This window comes from Meriones unguiculatus, chromosome 14 (genome assembly GCF_030254825.1).
Source record: "Meriones unguiculatus strain TT.TT164.6M chromosome 14, Bangor_MerUng_6.1, whole genome shotgun sequence".
Classification (NCBI taxonomy): Eukaryota; Metazoa; Chordata; class Mammalia; order Rodentia; family Muridae; genus Meriones; species Meriones unguiculatus.
The window spans coordinates 63,710,326-63,732,279 of NC_083361.1; the positions used below are offsets into that span (position 1 = coordinate 63,710,326).

The 21,954-nt window shown below is 44.2% G+C and overlaps 1 protein-coding gene across 9 annotated transcripts in view; it reads right to left on the reverse strand.

Moving 5' to 3' along the window:
- The window catches only part of Sv2b (synaptic vesicle glycoprotein 2B), a 169,298-nt gene extending 159,502 nt beyond the window's left edge, over window positions 1–9,796 (reverse strand). For 2 of the 9 annotated variants that reach the window (XM_021659027.2, XM_060367356.1), the window contains exon 1: window positions 9,203–9,792. Coding sequence is in view for 2 of the 9 variants with exons in the window: in XM_060367363.1 (XP_060223346.1) it covers window positions 2,943–2,971 (29 nt within the window). In the remaining 7 variants the exon portion in view is untranslated. Of the gene's footprint in view, window positions 1–2,942; window positions 2,987–8,751; window positions 9,107–9,202 lie in introns of those variants that run through there. The other 7 variants (XM_060367358.1, XM_060367357.1, XM_060367367.1 and 4 more) reach the window with 6 other exon arrangements.
- Window positions 9,797–21,954: the final 12,158 nt, after the last annotated feature.

A 21,954-nucleotide genomic window follows, 5' to 3' on the forward strand; every position in this document is an offset into this window, starting at 1 on the left:
CTTTTGCAGCGTGTTGCCATAAGCTTGCAAAAAAAATTTTTTTGTTTATGGAACTGCAGGCTCTGTGTTGCTTAACAACTTAAAGGCTCACCGAGTGACCTACTATACTTTTCAGGGCTATTGCTTCTTCTCTGGATGGCTTCCTATGATCATGGCCTAATCAAACTCCTGATCCGTTCAGGTCACACACAGCCAAAGCCTGTGGCTGGGATGCCAAGCATTCAAGAGGCCATTTTGAGGGATAGGACAGTTATCATCTCTGCATGGCACAGTGGTCCTCGAGTTCTCTCCTGCTTGATACACTCCATGATGACTTGGAAACCCCGAGGAGCGTCCAGGGACAGTCCTTTGTGTGCACTCATGAGGAGGTAAGGCTTGTCCTAGGCCTCTATGCAAATGAAGCCATGTCTTCTTCCCCATGCTCTACAAAGTAGGTAAGTCCGCCATCACTTCTGTTTTCCCAATTGGGAAACTGAGGCACAGGGCTGTCCTATGACTCATACAAGTCTAATATGAGTAAGAAGCAGAGCCTAGACAGGAACCTATGCAGACTGTACCTGGAGCCCTGAGTCTTAAATATCTCACACACATATAAAAATGAACACACTCATACACACATATATACTCACATATACACACACATATATATGGGCACACACACCACATGCCACACACACACACACACACAGAATTGGCTCAGGAATCCAAGAACTAACAAAAATCCAAAACTGACTGAAGGGGCTTCCTTGTATACAGGAAATGGGCTGGAAGAAACAGGAAACCAAATTGAGAGCGACACAGATGAAGCTGGGAGATCTGACAAGACCACCTGACCCCAGACAGTCCTCTGCAGTGCCCCTGCAAAAGCAGGAGGCCATGAACACTCTGTGTTCCTCACAGTCTCTCTGCTAAAGCGTGTGTAGCTCTAGTGATAGACAAAAAGAACATCCATCCATCATACAGACAGACAGAACTAGCCTCAGCACCCTGCCCTGTCTTCACACAGCTCTGACTCTTGGCTAGTTCTTCCTGATTCTACTGGAGTCTGTCATCTGTTGCTCTCTGCTACTGTTACCTTCATATCGATTCCCTTTCCTTAAAGCTCGATGTCTGTACCTTTCAAGAATAGAAGAGGGGAAGGGAAGGGAAGGAAAAAAAGAAGAGAAGGTAAGAGAGAGGAGGGGAAGAGAAGAGGAGGGGAGGAGAGGAGAGAAAAGAGGAGGAGAGGAGGACAGGGGAGAGCAGAGAAGAGGGGAAGAAAAGCGATGGGAGAAGAGGGAAGGGATAAATCCAAGCATCGTAACATGCACCTGTAATCCTAACACTAAGGAAGCTATGGCAGGAAATCACAAATTTGAGACCTGGCTGAGCTGTAGAATAAGAGATTGTATACATAAATAGATAGATGATGGTAGATAGATAGATAGATAGATAGATAGATAGATAGATAGATATGCATTTAATCTGTGGCTATTTAAGGGGCAATATGTAAGCTGGTTTTCTTTTGTTTTGTATTGTTTTATTATTTTTTTTTATTCACCACAGGGATAGTGCAATATGCCCTTAGCCCTCCAGGGTCAAAACCAGGAGCTCCTGACATTGTTGTGACCTCTCCAACCCATCTCCCAGCCCAGACCTCTGCCCAGAACATACCACTTTTTCTTCTCCTTCAGACCTGTGCCATATTCCAGCAGGACTCCCCACGTCAGTGCCATCTGCTAAACCCCAGATCAGGCAAATGTCAGCTTCTGTGACTGCCAATAAAGCAGAGGCCTCAGGCAAAGCAGGGGTGACAACAGGAATAGCTTTCACTGGGCCTGGACTCTGGTCCATAGTCAGGAGAGGCCCAGAATGTTAAAACATTCAGAGGAAGATGCTGAGGGAACCACCAGGCCTGGGGAAGCTATAACAAAATACCTGGGGCAGGAAACTTTATGAAAAGCCTACTGACTTGGCATGCAGTTTGGGGGGCCTAAAGTCTATGACTGAATGACACCATTTGTGAACCCCAATATCTCAGAAAAGCAAAAAACAGACATGTGAAAATGGCCCTGTCTATACAGCCTGCTGCTATGAGAGCTAAGTCGCTCCATAAAGTCAACATTAATGCCTTTGGAGGACAATGGCCTTATGCGCTAATTACCTTACATAAGCTCCGCCTCTTAAAGGCTCCAGCACCTCATTTCTATCATGCCAGTGAGCAAATCTCCAGCACATGAACCTTTGGGGGTGCTCTAGAATTTTTCCTAGAGGTGTAAACAAAGTCCAACAACCCCCCCAGGACTCCCAAGTTGAGCTTGATGAACCCATGAGTTTATTAGGCTTACACACAGAAGCATGGGGGAGAGGTTACTGGCAAGAGAATGGATGACCCCAACAACCACATTACCAAAATTCTCACCTCAGCATGAATAATGACTTTCCATGGCTGTGTAGATGGAATTCCCCCGTTCAGGCAACCTTCCAACCTCAGGTCACAGACCACAACACCTTTACATATTGAGATCCCCAACCTCTACATCCTAAGATCATGAGAACATACGTAGCTGGAGCAGAACCGCATACAATGGGAAAGATGGAATCCAGAACTGAGTAACTGGAATAGCAGATGAAGGTCATCCTCATCCTTCCTTTCTGAGGGAACCTCAACCTCCTTGAAGGTCTCTTAGAGTAACTACGGGTACTCTGTTTTAGATAGTAATGGCTATTAGTCTCACATAAACTGAAACAATATCATAGCATGTTTCCATTTTTCTTCACCATTCTCTTCCTCCCTTCCTCCTTCTCTCTCCCTCCCTCTCCCTCCTTCTCTCTCTCTCTCTCTCTCTCTCTCTCACACACACACACACACACATACACACGCACACACTTTCAATTACAGAACCTGCTTTTTCTTATCCAGCCCTCCCTCCCCAGATATTACAAACAAAACTCATGCTCACCCCAAATCAGCCACTCTCTGAGGAGTCATTGAGCATCACCTAGCCTGAGATGAAAGCCCTTCCAACCTTCTCATTTTCCAATAAGATCACTGCCTATGTCTCTCCTTTTATAAACAGAAACACATTATGCAAGATACTTTATAAAGAGGGATTTTTCAAGCAAGCTGGCGGCATGCTTTCACTCAGCATAAGTTGATTTAAATAACTTTCTCCCCCTTCCAAAATTATTTCTTGCTGCTTCTGCTTCATCTCAAATTAAAAGCAGTGCAATAATAATCCAAGAACATCACACCCCTGAATTTTAGCCACTTCTCCCTGGAGGATCTTTTCTCCTTTTTTTGTAAGTCTGAGCTATTTTTTGGTTTCCACGTGTTTCTCTTTCCTGTTTTGTTGCCCTGTGTTGCTTTCTATAAGACATAAGCAATTGGAACCTTCGCATTTAAAGCCTGTTTTCATTCCCCAAGATCTACAGTAAGTCTCCCATGAGACCTTGAAAAGAAAGGAAATTTCTTCAGGAAGTTATACTTCAAGGTCTACCAGAACAAGCATTTACAATCATTTCTAGTGAAACTGTTTCATTCATTTATCTTGCAGATAGTCCCTGAGCACACACTGGCAGGAATCTGGACTCTGGCCACACAGCAGTGACTTGGCTCATTGAAGGGACAAATAAAGACCTTGATGTTGTTATTAAGTCTCCCTCCTGGGTTTCTTCCCTGAACTCTTAATACATCTATGAACTTAACCTCTCCATTGGCTATCCAGCGATTCATCTTCAACAGCAATAATGGATAATCTATCCTGTCCTTCAACCTCAAAATAATGAATCATCTTTTCTTGTGCTCAAAGTTTAGGTCATTACAAATCTTGTCTTCTCTACCACCAAATACTATGCAGACTTTGGTTGCTTCTCCCATCACAGCCACCTCCCATCTGAGCCAGACCTCTATCATCTCTTACCTAGATGGTGGAGGTAGAACCCTGACTGACTTCCTTAGTCTAAGCTCTAAAGCTCAAGCAATCCCTCTGAACCATAAATCACAAAAAGGCAGACTGGGCTCAGAATTCCTCACGGACTTCCTATCTCACCAAAAGTCCAAGTCCACTGGAAGCCCTGGATTCTCTGGCTTCATGGTACACTCCTGATCGAGTTACCTATTCTGCTCACTAGCTCTCCTCTGGTTTTTTTCTACAGAGGACTACTTCCCCTTCCTGAAACGTGCCAACACCTTGTTGCCTCAGGACCATTGCATTTGTTTACTCTGTTTGAAAGGTCTTTAGTGGCTCACTCTTTCGTTTCCCTCACACCTGTCCAATGAATTACCTCATTCCCAGCCCTTACTTGCAGTACCTTCCCAACCCTATTCAAATATTTCTCTCCTCCTTTACCTGCTTGTTTCTTTAATTGCTTAAAACATATGCACCAGTATTTATAGATTTGCCTCCCCAACTAGAATGAATGTTTCATGGGGTAGAGCTTGCACCATGCTTAACTGCTGCATGTCCTGCCTATGACATGTCTGGCATTAAAGAACACTCAATAAATATTTAATAAAGAAAAAAAAACACTCATATTGGAAAGCCACAAGCATTATCCATCCAAGCTGGGTCCATGGAGAAAGGAGATTTAGCCACAGGAACTTAGTTTTTAATGTATTTTTGAGACTTACATCCATGGACACAATGTATCTTGATCATATTGACAATGTATCTTGATCATAATTCTTTGAGACTTACATCCATGTATACAATGTATTTTGATCACATTTACTCCTGACTCCTCCCTGTCAGTCCCAATACCTATACCCAACCCATCCCAACTTCATGTTCTCTCTCTCTCTCCCTCCCTCCTTTTTTCATGTGTGTGTGTGTGTGTGTGTGTGTGTGTCTTTATCTAGCTATCAAGTTCAATTTTATGTCCAATGCCTATGTCATTTCCAAGGTAGGGCCATCCACTAGCGCACAGATGACCTACAGGTACCACACCCTTAAAAAAATTTGATTCTCCCTATCCACAGTCAACAGCTCCTCAGCTAGGGGCAAGGGGCTGTTGAACCCTTCTTCCCTACATGCACAAGAGAACTTTACATATTAAGATCCAGGCATTTCAAATTTTTCCCCTCCCTGCACCCTACTCTTTGTAATACTGAATCTAATTGCTTCTTGGCATTTGGGGCTAAGATCAACTAAAGAAGTGGAATCTATTTCTTTACACCTTCATGTTGGCTTCCTTGTCATATTGCTTTTGCTAATAAACAGGATCAAAGATGCTATGTCAGTTGTAAGCATATACTTGGAGAAACCACACTCTCTTTTTTTTTCTTTCTTTCTTTTCTTCTCCTCCTCCTTCTTTTTCTCTTCTATTTTTCCAGGCAACAGTCCATATAGTTGAGGTTGACCTTAAATTTACTATGTAGTGAAGGATGAGCTTGTTCTTCTGATATCCTGCCTCTATTCTCAACTGCTGACATTTCAGACATTTATCGCCATGCCCAGTTTATATGGCAATAGAGATAAAAATCCGTGAATCTGTGCAAGCGAGGCAAAAACACTCTACCAGCTCAGCTACATCCTCAGCCCACAAACTTCCGCTCTCTCTTGGCTCTCTGCCTTTGACATGTGAACATGTCCAGCTATACTGAGAAAAGATGAGGGACAGCAATGGTCAGAGCCAAGTCATCCCAGCTCAGGTCATCCCAAAGCAGCCATTTTTTTTTCAGACTCCCCATCAACAAAGCCAAGTCACATGAACAGGCACAGCAGAGATCAGCCAAACACAGCTCAGCTCTGAAGGTCTCTCAGCCACTCCATACACATGGGAGAAAATAATAAACAATGGTTGTTCAAGGTCACTGTGTTTGAGGGTGGTTTATTCTGTAGTCTCATAAGACAAGCCCTAACGTGTGTGACCTGTCCTTTAGGTGGTTAACTAAGCAGCTTTGCTCCTTATAGCTTGAATGTCATAATGGCGGCTCTTCAGGGCTCATATACACTAGCTATCAAACACAGTGTCTCAGCCACTGAGGATCAATACTGTGGCATGCAGATGAATAAAGCCACTCTGACATAGCCCAGAGAGACAGATCAGGTTTCTGAGACCAAAGAGTATGACTAAGAGCCAGACCTTGGATTGGGAAAATGCACAGAAGTAAATGTTCTCTCCTGAGACGAATTGGATGATGGCCAGCCAGTCACCCTGACCTTGACCCAGCCTCCCCACATCCTATTTCACAGATGCTTTGACAAGGTTCTCAGCCGTCAACCCCCCCCCCATTTTGCTCATGGAACACTGCAGTAGGCTTACTGTACCACAGAGAGCTGATGGAGCCCTCAGATCCCCAAACGCTGCTTTCTCCAAAGGGCAAAGCAGCAAGCTGTGATCTTTATATTAAACTTCTGGATGGAAGCCCCAAACAAATTCACCATCCAGCCATATGTAAATGCACTCCACAGTGCACTGAAGGTCAGTATATTTCCAGATGATCCTGATCTAATTCGATCACAGAAATTCTTGCCAAAGAAAAAAGAACATAGGCTAGCAAGGACAACACCTGCTGGACTGCCCACTAAAGGTGACTCTGGTTCGTTTGGAAGAGAAGCAAATGCAAACACAGCCCTCCATCTGGGTGACAGGACTCGGAGCCATCAAACCATCTCCTCAGTCCCTGCTTGCCTTGCAGAGATGTATCCCTCCTGCTTTGCTGCATTAGATCATGTTTTGAATGGTCCAGCTACCACTTCCTACCAAATAATCTTTTCTAAACATGTTGCTTAGGAACTCAGCCAAGCCCTTAAACAACAACAACAACAACAACAAAAAAAACTCAGTGACAAATATATAAACAAGACAACAATGACTTTGTCATGTTATCCTCAGTCAGTTTCCACCACCATCCCCCTCATTCACGCAACTCGGCTTCCTGGATCTCTCTCCTGTTCTCTGGTGAACATGTTTGTCTCTTGTCTCGGGCTTTTGTGGGTTCCTTTACTCTGCTCACACTGCCTGCTTCATCCCTCACTTTCCCCAGAGTTGGTTGAATGCTCTTCTTATCAAAGATATCCATGACCACATAGAAAGGTAGAGATAGATAGGTAAGAGGATAGATAGACAGTTGATTGATAGGTAGATGATAGATACAGATAGATGGATGATAGATAGATAATAGATAGATGATAGACCTAGATAGGTAAATAGATAATGATAATAGAGAGGCAAATAGATACGTGATCTTAGTTATGCTAATAACTAAGATTACTAAGATGATAGATAGATAGATAGATAGATAGATAGATACTAAACCTACTCCAAACCCTTGGAGTAATACTCATGCTTCATGCTTCTTACTTTACTTTATTTTTCTTCATAACAGTAGCTCCTGGGCTAATATGCTATATATTTACCTATTCTCTCTCACTCTATCTCTCTCTCTCTCTCCCTCTCTCTCTCTCTCTCTCTCTCTCACACACACACACACACATACATACTTTACTTAATTTTTTATTCCCCACATAGACAGAAATGTCTGGCATGTGGTAGCAACTCAATGAACAAACTTTCATTTCTTAGTGAATTTATGCCAGACGATTAATATATGATATGGCCGTTTAACAGTTATCATGACCGGCGCCATTGCTTCCATTCTACAGCTCAAGAAATCAAAGCTCAAAGAAAGGCCAAGATACTAAGGCCAACACCAGCTCTCTCTGAGTAGCCAAGGCCACGCTACCCACAGTGTGCCAAACATCTCCTGGTGGTTTCAGTTACAAAATGCATGTAAGCCACACCTCTGGCAACAGGTATAACCCTCGAGCACTTCTTTCTGTCATTGTTCACTTTTTGTCCCAGAAGAATCAACCCTTAGGAACATTTATGTTCCTCTCCCAGAGTACACCTGTGGCAACAACGTTAGCGTTCCTTTGTTCCACCATGGGGGACAAACTGGGTCAGAGTTGTCGATACTGGGACATGAACAACCAGGGGAGGGGAAAAAAAAAAAAGAGGAAAGCAGTTGATCTGCTGTGAAACTACCTTAGAATTTTCCAGAGTCCTCGCCTTTGTGAAACGCTATAGTCCTGAAGTTAGGGAAAATACTTACTAAAAGAATAAAAGTCGGGAGCCCGACCCGCATTGGTGGGCTTCGCCCTCAGTGCCACCTTCAAGAATGCCTAGTTGGCACTAGTCTTGCTCTACAAACATCAGCTCTGCCTTCCCATCAGCAGTGATGGAGATGGGGTGGGGGAGGATTACAGGTCATTCAAGACCAATGGACCAAGAAACAAACCCAATCTCTGCTAAGCAGCATGGGGGGGGGGGAACGGGGGAGAGGGCTTTGTTTTAAAAGAATTCTTTTCTCCTCTCCTCAACCACCCACTGATTTTCGCACCACCATCTCCGAATTGGTCACACCTCCTGACTACAGGTGTTTGTCCCCCACCAGGTGTGAGCGTGTGCGGTGTTAGGATTTTGTTTCCATCCCCTTTTCACGCCTAAGGATCAGTCCCACCTCTGACACACATAGTGACTGGTAGGTATTTGCTGACTCAGCGTGTGCCTCACCGCATCCTCTAGCGAGCAGAGAAAGTCGCCCCTTCCGCACAGGGCAGGCGGCGAAAGCTCAGAAGAGACCACCGCGGAGCTGGCTGCGATGTCTAGTTCCCCACGGTCCCCACACCTCTCACGCCTCACCTGCCCCTCCGCGAGGCCCGGAGCCACCCACATTCACCTCCCAAACAGGCTTAGGAACCGGCGAGGGCGAGCCTTCCCCCAGCGCCCCGCCCTACCTTCCCCAACACAGCGACTTTAAGTTACCTTTCAACGTAGCCTGTTTGCATCTGCGATTTCAGGATAGAAGAGAAAAGCGTTCGCGTTCGGGCGGCCGCTCTGCTGCACCCCGACAGATGACAGGTCTACCACCCGTCTGCTGAAGGAACAGCAGCGCCTAGCTCCTCCCTAGCTAACCGCATTTGCTCACCCGTCCCTGCAAAACAGATCGTGTTCTTCTCCTTGCGCTAAAACCCATCCATAAACAAATCCCGAGTCCCTAAGAAACGGCTCCCACGCCCGCGGAGGGCGCCCTCCACGCAGAGAAGCACACACTCCCAAACCCCGGTCCAGAGCCAGCAGGTGTGGGCATGTGTTTAATCTGTTCTTTGGGAACAAACCGTTTCTGCGGGGAGTAAGGTTGAAACTAAAGGGGCGCCCAGGAAGCGTGTAGCAAGCAGCTGTAAATGTCAGTAGCCCAAGTTGGGAAACTATTTACCGCGCCCGCCGACAGTTCACGCGCTTTCGCTCCCGGTCCTGGGGAAGGCCACGTCCGAAGGAGCGCGCAGCCCGGGGCGGCAGCAAGTGCGCTGCTTTCCAACTCTGCGGTCCTCTGAGGCTCTTCCCGTCAGCCGCACCCAGCCGTCCCGGTGTGGGTCTCAGCCGGCTAGGCCTGGGAGCCTGGGTCTGCCCACGCACAGCGAGGTTCGCCGTCCCCTACCTGGGTGGGAAAATCTGCAGCGAGCCGGGCAGCAGCCCCGCAGAGTCCGCCTGGGCAGCTCCGGCTAACGCGGCGCCCTGCCGATCCCAGCCCCCGGCAGGCTCTCTCCCCGGGGCACACCTGCACCGCCGCGCCCTCGTCGCCGCCGCTGCTGCCACCCGCCTCTGTGCAGAGCGCTCCCAGCCCCCCCCGCAGCACCCCAGCTCTCCTGAGGCTCCTGAGTCTATTCAGCTGGATCCGCTTGAACCTAGCCCAGGCACAAACCGTATTCACTGCGGAAAGCTCTTCGCCACTAACCCCCTTTCCAATCCAAGGAGAGGAGTACAGGATAGGTTGGAGTGGAGCCAGCGCCCACTCCCCAGTCCCGCCCTCGGCTTTTTGGATTTGCAGATGGACACAGCTTCTTATTCCATTAGGTTTGATCCCAACAGACTATAAATATCTTGCTCTCTCCACCCTTCCACCTAAGGCGACAAGACACATAAGGCTCCAAGCTCCATCCCCAACTCCAGACAGGATATGTCAGAGGACAAGGTTCTTGGGCAAGGGATCCATTTCCAAACTACCTGAGTTGATGGATGTTGAGAAATTGCTCTGGCCTTGGTAACTACTTTGGAACTGAAAAAGGGGAGCTTGCTTTGGCCAGCGAAGGGTCCAGAGGGAAATGAGGAAAACTTGGAGGGTTTGATATATTGGAGAAAGGCTCTAGCTGTTTCCCTCTTTCCAGTCTGCCCCCCCCCGCCACACACACACACACATACACACACACAACTCGTGTTCATAGCTGGCACACAACCACAATGCAGCCAGCCTGCAAAGACTTCTTCCAGAAGCATAGGGCTCCTTCTAGAAGGAAGTAAAGGGCAACAAAATCACCCTGGAAATTCAAAGTGCAAATGAAAACAAACAAACAAACACCAGCGCTGCCTGGCCTTCTGCAGAGTCTGCAGCCGAGGGCCTTCCCTAATTGTGTTACTTAGGGTTTCTAGTGATGTGAGAAAGATTCCGTGACCAAAGGCAGTTAGGGAGAGAAAGAGTCTACTGGGCTTACACATCACTGAGTACAACCCATCAAGGGCTGTCGGTGCAGAAACTGAGGGAGAGGCCACGGGGGAATACTGCTTACTGGCTTTCTCCTCCTGCTTTTTTATACAACTGGTCAGGGCTGGCACCATGCCCAAAGACCAGGACCTTTCCATAGCCTTCACTAATTAAGAAAACACCCTCACAGGCTTACTTACCTCCAGGCAATCCGGTGAAGGTATTTTCTCCACTGAGGTTACTCTCCAGCAAATGTGGGTAGGTTTGTGTCAAGTTGGTAAAAAGCCGACCATTGCACCTAATCATGTTGAAATGGAAGCAAGTGGAGAAGAACCCTCCCTCTTCTCCATCCAGCACTAGTGCAAACCCAAGGTCTTCACTTCCATCATCACCCTCTAGCTACAGCACGCTTCTCCCAGCTCCCCTCCTCTTCCTTAGACTGGGCTTGACCATGGACCACCTTGGCAAGGGCTTCCCTAGTTCCCCTCCCAGAGTCATTCCCAAAAATGTCAGTCTAACCCTGAGTCCTTCCTCACTAAAACCAGGCCATTGGGCCTCCCTTTGTCCTTAGAAACACTTCTTTCCCCTGTGGTGATCAAAAGCATTTCCCTACTGACATCAACAGCCTCCATGCTTTATGCTGACCTGTTCCCCTCTACCTATCCACACTAATTTGTTTCCTTTGGCCTGGACTCACCAGGTAACCTAGAATGACCTAGATTTCAGGCCTGGGCCACCACACCTTGTCTTCCGTGGTACTGGAATCAAACCCAGAGTTTCCCATATGCTGTATATGCACTTTACCAACTGAGACCCTCACTAGTTCTTAATTCGTGCCTCACTCTCTCCATTCCTGGAGTTCCAATACACTGTTGCTTCCTCCGAAATCCTTTTACCCCCTTCCCCTGACCAAGTGCTTTACTGTTCTCAGCTGAGCCATTGACTCCTCATCCCTGGACTTCCTGTGTCCACAGTCAACACAGTCCCAATGCACTACTAAAGTTCTTTGTCAATTACCTCTTCCTCATTAGAAGGAATGCTTAAAGAGGCATGCCTCTTGCTTGCTGCGCTCAACAGGGTATGCTGCACCAGTGTCTGCTCAAGCGTTTCTGTAGCCACCGTCTATACTGGGGTTAAAAATAGTTCCAGCATCCAGGGATTTCTTTATGTTCCTTCCCAGCCAATCTCGTCAGTCCCGAGACGTAACTACTATTTTTATTCTCTGTTCTTTGTTGCATATGAACAGAATAATACAGTGTGTCCTCGTGTATGTGACTTCCCTAACTATAAATGACGTCTGTGAGATTTGTCTGTGGCATTACATAGGCCACCCTTTTATTGCTGCATAGTATTTCCTTGCTTGAGAACTCGAGAGGACAATCAGGATGATTTCCTTAGTAAATCAAGACATTGACAAACACCTACATATACTAGAGAATTAGGACATTGTGCAAACGCCTTGTCTGATATATGCTCAGGCAAGGACATTAAGTGATTCTGCATTTTTACCTCTGAATAGACTCTAGGCTCCATGAAAGCATGAAAGAAAGACTGTGATGGTTTAAATAGGAATGCCCCCCTGCCCCCACCCATAGATTTCTGTGTTTGAATGCTTGGCCCTAAGGAGTGGCACTATTAGGAGGTGTGGCCTTGTCGGGGTAGGTGTGGCCTTGTTGGAGGAAGTGCGTCCCCTTGGAGGTGGGGCTTTGAGGTCTCCTATGCTCAATGTGGCACACAGTCTCCTCCCTGCTGCCTGCAGATCCAGATATAGAACTCTCAGCTCCTTCTCCAGCGCCATGTCTGCCTGGATGCCGCCATGCTTCCCACCATGATGATAATGAACTGAACCTCTGAAACTACAAGTCAGCCCCCAGTTAAATGTTTTCCTTTATAAGAGTTGCTGTGGTCGTGATGTCTCTTCACAACAATAAAACCTCAACTATGACAAAGGCTAGAGTTATAAGTGACCTGTCTAAGTGTTCATGGATACAGCTAGAAGAAATCAGATTAAATTAAGACTAATCTTATTATCATATCATTTCATATCATACCATATTATACCATAACATAAAGGTAATCATGTTATCTCCCATTTGTGGTGTCTAGACTTTATATAGATACATAAAACACTGTATGTGAGACATGAAAGTAGAAATAAAAACTGTATAGGATAAATGCTTAATGCTCTTTCTCATATGTGAAACCTAGTTCAAATTTGGAAGTGTGTATATTCAAACTGACATTTATTTCAATGATGAGGGCAGGTGGAAATACTTACTTTGTGAGCTAATTTTAAAATAATTTTTTTAAAAAAAAAGAAAAATAGTTTGAATGGAAATACCCTTCCTAGATAATAGCTCCCTGGGGAGCTATCTACACATAATTGCTGTTAGGAGAGTGAAACTCATATTCCTCAGAGATGTAGCTGATGGAAAGTTGTTCTGGATCTAGTAAATAACCTCCTACCCTCATGCAAATGACCCTAATTAAGCATAGCAGGCTACACACACACACACACACACACACACACACACACACACACATATATATATATACATAAACTTGTGAAAGACAATAGACAATCTCAAAAAAAAGAACCACTAAAACCTACTTAAAGGAATAAGGGGCCCACTGGGAGAAGGAAAATTGAGAAAAGAAAGTATTGAGAGCAATATATTTAAAGTACATTACATACTTAACCCAATACCGTGTATCCAATTAATGATTTTTTTTTAATTTTTCTTTTATCTCATTTTATGTGTATGGGTGTATTGTCCACATACGTCTGTGCACCATATGAGTAGTGAGTGCCCTCAGAGGTCAGATGCCCTCAGAAGAGGGCATCAGATCCCCTGAAACTGTAGCTACAGACAGTTGTGAGCTGCCATACTGATGCTAAGATTGAACCCTGGTCCTTAGTAGACCAGCAAGTGCTCTTAATCTCTGAGCCATCTCTCCAGCTCCAAAATCATCTTTTTAAAGAACCAAAGTTAAAAAAAAAAGAAGATAATACAAATGTCTATAAATAAGTAACTGAGTAAATAAATTATTATAGCAATATTAAAAATTATGCTGGAGAAAACAGCTCAAAAATGAAGTCGGATCTTTAGATCATATATAAAAACTAACTCGTGATACATTAAAGACCTCACTACAAGAGCTAAAATCATAAAAGCCCTACGAAAAATTCATGACATGCATTTAGCAATTATTTCTTGGATACAATACCAAAAGCCTGGGTGATCCTAATGTTAATTTATCAATACACCTATAGTCCTAGCATTCAGGAGGCTGAGGCAGGAGGATCTCAAGTTCCAGGATAAAGACCCTATCTCTGAAAACTAGGTCATATGTGTGTGTGAGAGAGATAACAGCAAAATCAGAACTCACGGTCTCTACAGATCTGCTCCATGTTTGAGGAATTTTTACACAGGTGTACAGGGGATTTAATTATCTCATTGCACTCATCACAGGACTAGCTCTCCGCGAAAAGCTATCCTTCTCACTACATAAAGCCACAACATACTCCATCTGCGTTTTTAGGGCCCCACCCACCCTGTGAATGCTGGCATGAGCACACTTCTGATCATAAACCAGCACATGGCAGCAGGTGCTATTATTCTCAAGTGTCTTCAGTGTAGACCCTCTGCCTACAGCAAGCCTGGCCTCGAACACAGGCTCAACCTCAGCAGATACCCCTAAGAGAGAACGGGGTAACTTCAACTCCCTGAAAAGGGTTCTTCCAACTTCAACATTAGTTTACCTGGTCCTTGCTGCTTCTGGTGATGTCCAATATGTTTTTGAAACCATTTCTAGAATTTATCCATTTTTAATGGATTTTTTGCCTGCACAGGATGAATGACTTGTTACTGTCTATTAAACGTTACCAGGAATGAGGAACCCAACTTGGTGATTTTCAGTCCCCACAGTATTTTTGAGATCTGTAGCATTTGCCAACAAGGTTATGCAACCTGACAAAGTGTGGATTATAATAAGTAGTGAAACTGAGAGAGAAAGGTAAACTGTCTGGACCTCAAACCAGCAGTTCTAAAGATCCCCACAATCTATGCTCTCTAATGTTGAGCATAGCCTTCTCTTTAACGGAAAAGAAGTAAAATCCTGAGCTGGGCACAGTAGCGCATGCCTGTAATCCCAGCACTGGGGGAGGCAGAGGCAGACGGATCTCAGTGAGTTAGAGGCTAGCCTGATCTACAAAGCAAGTCCAGGACAGTCAGGTCTACCCAAAGAAACCCTGTCTCAAAATATCAAAACAACAACAACAAAAGGGTAGAATTCCAGTGTCTAGCTAAGAATCTAAAAGGAGACATCTGTTTTTAAAGCCTGTTTTATGACCTGCCGAGTCAAATGCATAAAGAATTTCTTTTAAATTCAAGGCACATGTCACACAAAAATTCTAATATAAAAATTAAATTAGTTTTCAGTATTCCTCAAGACTCAAGCACAAACATCACGTACTCAATAAGAGTCCCTGTCCCCAATTTCTTCAATAAACACGAAAGACCATTAAATTGCCAACATCTTCCTTTCACAAAAGTTTTTATTTAATTTTTTAAAATAATTTATTCACTTTACATCCTAATTGTAGCCTCCTCCCTTTTCTCCTCCTGGTCCCACCTTCCTTTCCTCTTTCTTTTTTTCTATTCCCTCCCCTATTTCTCAAAAAGGGGAAGACTTCCTCCCCTACTGTCTGACCCCAGCCTATCAAGTCTCATTAGAACTGCTTGCCTCCTCTTCCTCTGCGCCCTGGCAAAGGCCCCCCACCAGGGGGAAGTGATCAAAAAGCAGGCAACCGAGTTCATGTCAGAGACAGACCTGCTCTCCTTACTCGGGAACCTACATGGAGACTGAGCTTCCTAAGGGCTCATCTGAGCAGGGGGTCCAGGTCTTCTTCATGCATGGTCTTTGGTCTCTGCAGGACCTCCCGGGCTCAGATTTCTTTCACAGAAGATTATTAAGTGTGACAATTAACTTCATTAACATGACTACATCTCAGAAAGCATGTTTGCTTTGTCACTTCGCTTTTGAAATGCGAGTTCTTCAACAACTTAAACTCTTTGCTTAAGAGCACAAAAGTTGCTGTGCGGTGGTAGCACATGACTTTGGTCCCAGCACTTGGGAGGCAGTAGTAGGCATATTCTCTGTGAGTTTGAGGCCAACCGGGTCTATGGAGTAAGTACCAGAACAGCCGAGACTACCCAGAGGGGAAAAAAAAACAAAGGTTACTGGAAAATCCACACTGTGTGTTTTGTAAATGGCCAGACACAAGTGAGAGCCCAGAGGCTACCAGGCAGCTTCCGGCTCCTGGCTGCAAAGGGCAGGTGACAGCTGAAGTGGAGTGGAAGCTATCACACTCTGAAAAATCCTGGGATTCACTCTGCAGGCCTTTGACTAAAGAGGCGTGATGATAATCCCCCATGGTTTTCTAGGAAAATGAATCTCCTCCATTTCCTGTACTGCTAGAGAGGGATTTCAGATGATAGACCCGGAATTAGCTCTGATCTAAAGTTTGGGGGAGAGGTTCACCCGCCCTGCAAGCGTGAATGCATGCATGTGTGTGCATGCAAGTGTGTGCTGAGCTTGTGTGTATGTGTGTGTGTGAGAGTGTGGTGCATGCCTGCTTGTGGAGGAGAGAGGTCAACAACAAGTGTCCTTCCTTGGGCATCATCTGCCTTGATACAAGGACTCTCATTGGCCTGGAACTCACTGACTAGGCTGGTCAGGCTGGCCTTCAAGCCCCAGGATCTTCCTGTCTCCACCACTTGCTGGCTTTGCAAGTGCGGGGCAGTGTGTCTAGCTTTCTGTTGTTGTTGTTTCTGCATGGGTTCTTGGTTCAAAATCAGGTCGCTGTGCTTCTCCAGCAAGCTCTTACCATCTGCACAATTTCCTGGTACCTGGGAGCCGGTATCTAGGAGGAAAATATAGCCCAATACTACAGATAAACCAAGCAAATTCTAGAGAAAGTGACTGTGTGCAGGCTTTTAACATGAAATCAGAAGTAGGAGGAAGGAAATCTTCCAGCTCAGGGCCGTGACTTCGGCGCCCTGACAACCGCTGCCAGTCTTCCTGTTCATCCCGAGTTTTATCACTGTTTAAATTTTGATGATTCGGCTATGCTATCATCAAACAGGGTTGAAACGCCACAACAGTAACGTCCACTGTAGCAATCGGCTGTTCTAACAGCCGCCTTTAAACGTCATCAGGAGGCAGCCTCTGTTTGTTCTTGCTAATCTCACAGATACTGCAGGTGACGATGCACACTTTTTATTTTAGAGACGACGGAGTGGTTGGGTGACTTTCAAGCCGTAATTGATGGGGAGGAGAGGCACATGGTACTGTAATCCAAAGCCTGGATTCCTTCCATAGAATCACGCCTCTAGCCACACAGCATGGTGCCCTCCACAGATGGGGTCACACAGACTGCAGACACATCGCTCTGGTCCGTGCATTTTGTGTTTATTCTTTCTTGTACGTCATTCCACATGCACCCTCTCCTCATAATGCTGTTGGAGCTCTCGGCCGTAAGAATGGATCTGTCAGTTAAGCTCCTGAGGAGATTCTGCTTTCTCAATGAAACCTTCCCTTGGTCTGTTCCTACTCCAGCTCTCCATGGCAATCCTCCCTCCCAGGAATGTACAGAGTACCTGTACCATGTCTTCATCCACTCATTGAATGCATCTTTATTTATATATTTAGACATAAATATCTAAATGCATTTCAATGAATTTAAATATGGGTTTATATTAGCGCTGACAATTTTGAGCACTTTCTGTATACCAGGCACAGTACTAAACTATTTACATGTTCTAGTTTATCTAGTCCTCACAGCAACTTTGTAAAGCAAGTTCCCTTGCACTTTACAAAAAGAGAGAGAGAGGGAGATTCACAGAGAGCTAAAACAAGCTTCCAAGGACCATGCGTGGAGATAACCTAGACCACCTGTTCAAAGGAAGCCCATTAGCTGCTCCGTTTCCAAGTGGGTTCCCAGTGAGGGGTACAGGGGCTGTCTCTGACATGAACTCAGTGGCTGGCTCTTTGACCACCTCCCCCTGGGGGGTGCAGCCTTGCCAGGGCACAGAGGAAGATGTTGCAGTCAGCCTTGATGAGACCTGATATGCTAGGGTCAGATAGAAGAGGAGGAGGTCCTCCCCTATCAGGGGACTAGAGAAAAGACATAGGGGGAGAAGAGGGAGGGTGGGTGCCACTGAGAGGAAACAAGGGAGGTGGCTGCAGAGGGAATACAAAGCGAATACATTGTAATAAATAAATATATAAATAATTTTAAAAATAAACAAATAAAATAAAAAATAAAAATAAAATAATAAATAAATAAAATAAAATAAAAAATAAATAAAATAATAAAATAATATAAATAAATAAATAAATAAAATTAAAAAGTCACGTGGCTGGCTATAGAGACAGTTCAGTGGTTGAGAGCTGCTCTTCCAAAGGACCTTGGTTTGATTCCCAGCACCTAGATGAATGTTCACAACTAGTTTCAGGGGTTCTGATACCCACTTCTGGCCTCTTCACCAGTCACATGCATGGTACACAGATGTACATACAAGTAGAAAACCCATATACCCATTAGCAGTTAGGCAAGCTAGCTCAAGAAATTGTACTTTTAAAACCACTGCTGAACCCATATAGGTTCTGGCACAGGAAGAGAAGGTGAAATGGCCTCTCAGAAGATATTTTAATGATGTCCTGAAGAATGACCAGGATGGGGCCAGGAAAATGAGGGAGGGTACAAAGGACATTGTGCTATACAGTAGGTGCTCAATACTGCCAGCTATAATATAAATATATATTTTAAGTGTATATTAAAATGTGTATTTAAGTTTCTGTTAGGTAAAGAAATGAGCTTTATTGTAACATTTTGGGATATATGCACCAATATTAAAACAGATTTTTTTGAATACCTATTAAGTGATTCTATGTGTAGTCATTTTGTGTTTCCAGTTCAGTGAAGGAATGAAGACACAGAGAATCCGTACACCATCTAGCCCAGGCTCCTTCAGAGACTGTAGAGTTTAGAAAGCTGTGAATTCCATGTGTAGCCCATGACTAATGATTCTAGAAGTAATCCCAGCCCCTATACCTAAGAGATATTCAGAAATCCAGGCCTACACATTCTTTTGCAACAGAGATTGATTTTTAGAAGGTTTGCAAGGTCTTGGTGAAGAAAGAACATCTCCTGGAGGCCCGGTTCTGTTCCCTTGGCTGTGAAAGACGAAGTAGAGTCGGCTGCTGGCAGCCATTCTAAGCCGTGGTAAGGACCAGCATTTGTGCAAAGGCCACTGCCTTAGTACTGGCTCCTCCATTCGCAGCTGTGCTCCATCTTGTACCTGCTCCTCACCACAGTTCTCCATCACAGAAAGTCTCCTTGATGGTCACAGTGCAATCTCACCCATGGCAACGGGTTCCCCATTGGCCATCTTATCAGTGGTATCACATCAGAATCCATCCTGGAGAATTGCTTTCCAGGACACTTCCTGGTACCAAATACCACTGCCTACTTGAAAGCAGAGCCTTTGCATGCAGAACATGGGGTACCGGGGTAGAGATACTCCCAAGGATGAAAATAAGAGAGGAAGGAAAGCAATTTTAAGGGCTTATTATTGTTGTTCATGTCAATAGAACTGAACATTAGCCTTGCAGGAGATTTCTGAAAAAAAAATGTATAAAATATGACATGGAAATAATGCCCAAGGAAGAATGAAACAGTCACATGCCAGCTTTCATCCCACATCAGTCAAAGGCTGTGCTGTGTACTGTTAGTTCTTTCTTTATGCTAGTCACCCTATGCATGGGTGTCCAGGTGATCAAATAGTGGGTTTTCCTAAGCATCCTCCATCTAGTATGACAAAAGCTCCTGGACAGAAAGAAGAAAAATACTCCATGTAGCTGTGGTGGGGTGCAGAGATGCTTACACACAGCTGATACCTGGACCAAGGACTATTAAAGTGGACTGAGAGGATCTGAGGCAGGGCACAAGAGATGTCCACATAGTCGGTATCAGGGAAATAAGGATCCACAAGCTCAAAGTTATCATTCATTGAAACCATATCACTACCTCTCTACTCCAGTAATGTGAGCATATGTGGACGCTACTAAATCAGATATACATAATATATTATAAGTATAATATACATTAGATAAATTATGATGGGGCTGAGGTTGTAGCTCAGTGGTATAGTACTTGCTTAGCCTGAGGAAGCTGAGGTAAGCTTCAATTCCAAGCACCACCAAAGATAGAGATTGAAGAGAGAGTGGGAGAGAGAAAGAATGGGTGGATCATGAACAATGAACTGTGGCGTAAGGGGTAGCAGAAAGGCTGTCAAATACATGGGAATTATTTATCATCGGTTTCTCTTAAATTTTATCACATCATTCGTCCCAAAGAATGGCAGACAGAGATTTCATTCCTTTTCAGTTGCTTTCGGCTTCTTAAGATACAGTGCTTTGCTAAGAGTAGACGTGAGAGACCCAGGAGATGTAAGGCCACGGATGTTTACACGCACGAAATGTGTCCTATTTAACACATTTTGGACATGATTTAGAATGTTTTTACTCATTGGCTTATTAATAACTCCATCTGAGATTCTTTAATGTTTACCCTGCAGAGAAAAGTTAGATAGCAGGCAGTTTAACTATGAATTAGACCAGCACCATGATCAAACAGAATCTCTATAGAAGGGATGTCGTTTAGAAGCTAATTTAACTAAGTTTGGATCTCCCATATTAATAATTTCATAATTCATGTTTGCAAAGAGTTACAGCTCATTTCACAAGCTCATTTTCTCTTCCTGTGGGAGCACCTCAGTTCGTGGGGAGTCCTGTGGTTTAGAAATGGAAAGTGTGTTCTGTATGAATAGTTCTGACTCTAAAGCCAGATATCTGAGACTTGGTTTACCCTCACTTCTTGATATGGTGGGATAAAAGGGAAAAAGATGACCAGCTAGGGGTCACTGGGTGACCCTCCTGTCCAAAAGCATTTGGGACAAGTTCTTCCTTTAAATGCAAGACCCTGTGAAAGTGTGAGCCATGCCACAGTTTGTTTGTTTGTTTGTTTGTTTACTTGTCTGCAAGGTAAGGGATTTCATAGTGACATTTTCATATAAATATGTCACTATATTTTTTTCGTATTTCCCTCTACTCACCACTCCCAACTTCTTTGTCCCCCTAAATAGTTCCTCCTTGAGCTTTTATGTCATATATTTTTTTACCCTCTCTTGTTCCTACCTGCCCCTCTCTAGATTTCTCTCTCCCATCTCACAGCCCCCTTTCTATTTTCAAATTATACAAACATGCAGACCTACAGATATACATATATACACATATGCAAGAGTATATATGCATTTGTATGTATATTATGCAAATGAGAGAAAACATGTGATATTTATCTTTCTTTTTATTATTATTCTGGCTTATCTCACTTACCACAATTATCTCTCAGTCCATCCATTTTCCACAGAGAAAATGCCAACAACCTATGTTCTGGCCATATCTTTACTATTAGCTGTGTTGCTCTAAGAATGAAGGAATTCAGCAGAACTTGGGTCAACCTGGGTAACAGGGATAGATCACTTTAGAGCTGCTTCAATTTGCATTTCCTTGATGACTAAGGATGTTGAGCATTTCTTTAAGTGCTTCTCCACCATTTGAGAGTCCTCTGTTGAGAATTCTTTGTTTAGCTCTGTAGCCTATTTTTTAATTGGATTATTTGGTTTGTTATTGTTTACTTTCTTGAGTTCTTTATATATACTGGATATTAACCCTTTGTCAGATATAGGATTGGTGAAGATCTTTTCCCAATCTGTAAACTGCCATTTCATTTTATTGACAGTGTCCTTTGCTTTGTAGAAGTTTTCAGTTTCAAGAGGTCCCTTTTATTAATTGTAGATCTACAATTGTAGATCCTGAGCTGTTGATGTTCTGTTCAGGAAGTTGTCTCCTGTGCCAATGAGTTCAAGGCTCTTACCCACTGAGATTCCATCTTACACCTGTCAGAATGACTTAAGATCAAAAACTCAAGTGACAACATATGCTGGCAAGGATATGGAGAAAGGAGAGCAGTCCTCCATTGCTGGTGGGAGTGCAAACTTGTACAACCACTTTGGAAATCAATCTGGCGCTTTCTCAGAAAACTGGGAATAGCACTACCTCAAGATCCAGCTATACCACTCCTGAGCATATACCCATAAGATTCCTCCACCATACAACAACTACATTTGCTCAACCATGTTCATAGCAGCTTTATTTGTAATAGCCAGAAGCTGGAAATAACCTAGATGTCCCTCAACCAAAGAACGGATAAAGAAACTGTGGAACATTTACACGATGGAATACTACTCAGCCATTAAAAACAAGGAAATCATGAAAATTACAGGCAAATGGATAGAACTAGAAAAGATCATCCTGATGAGGTAACACAGACCCAGAAAGACACACATGGTATATACTCACTT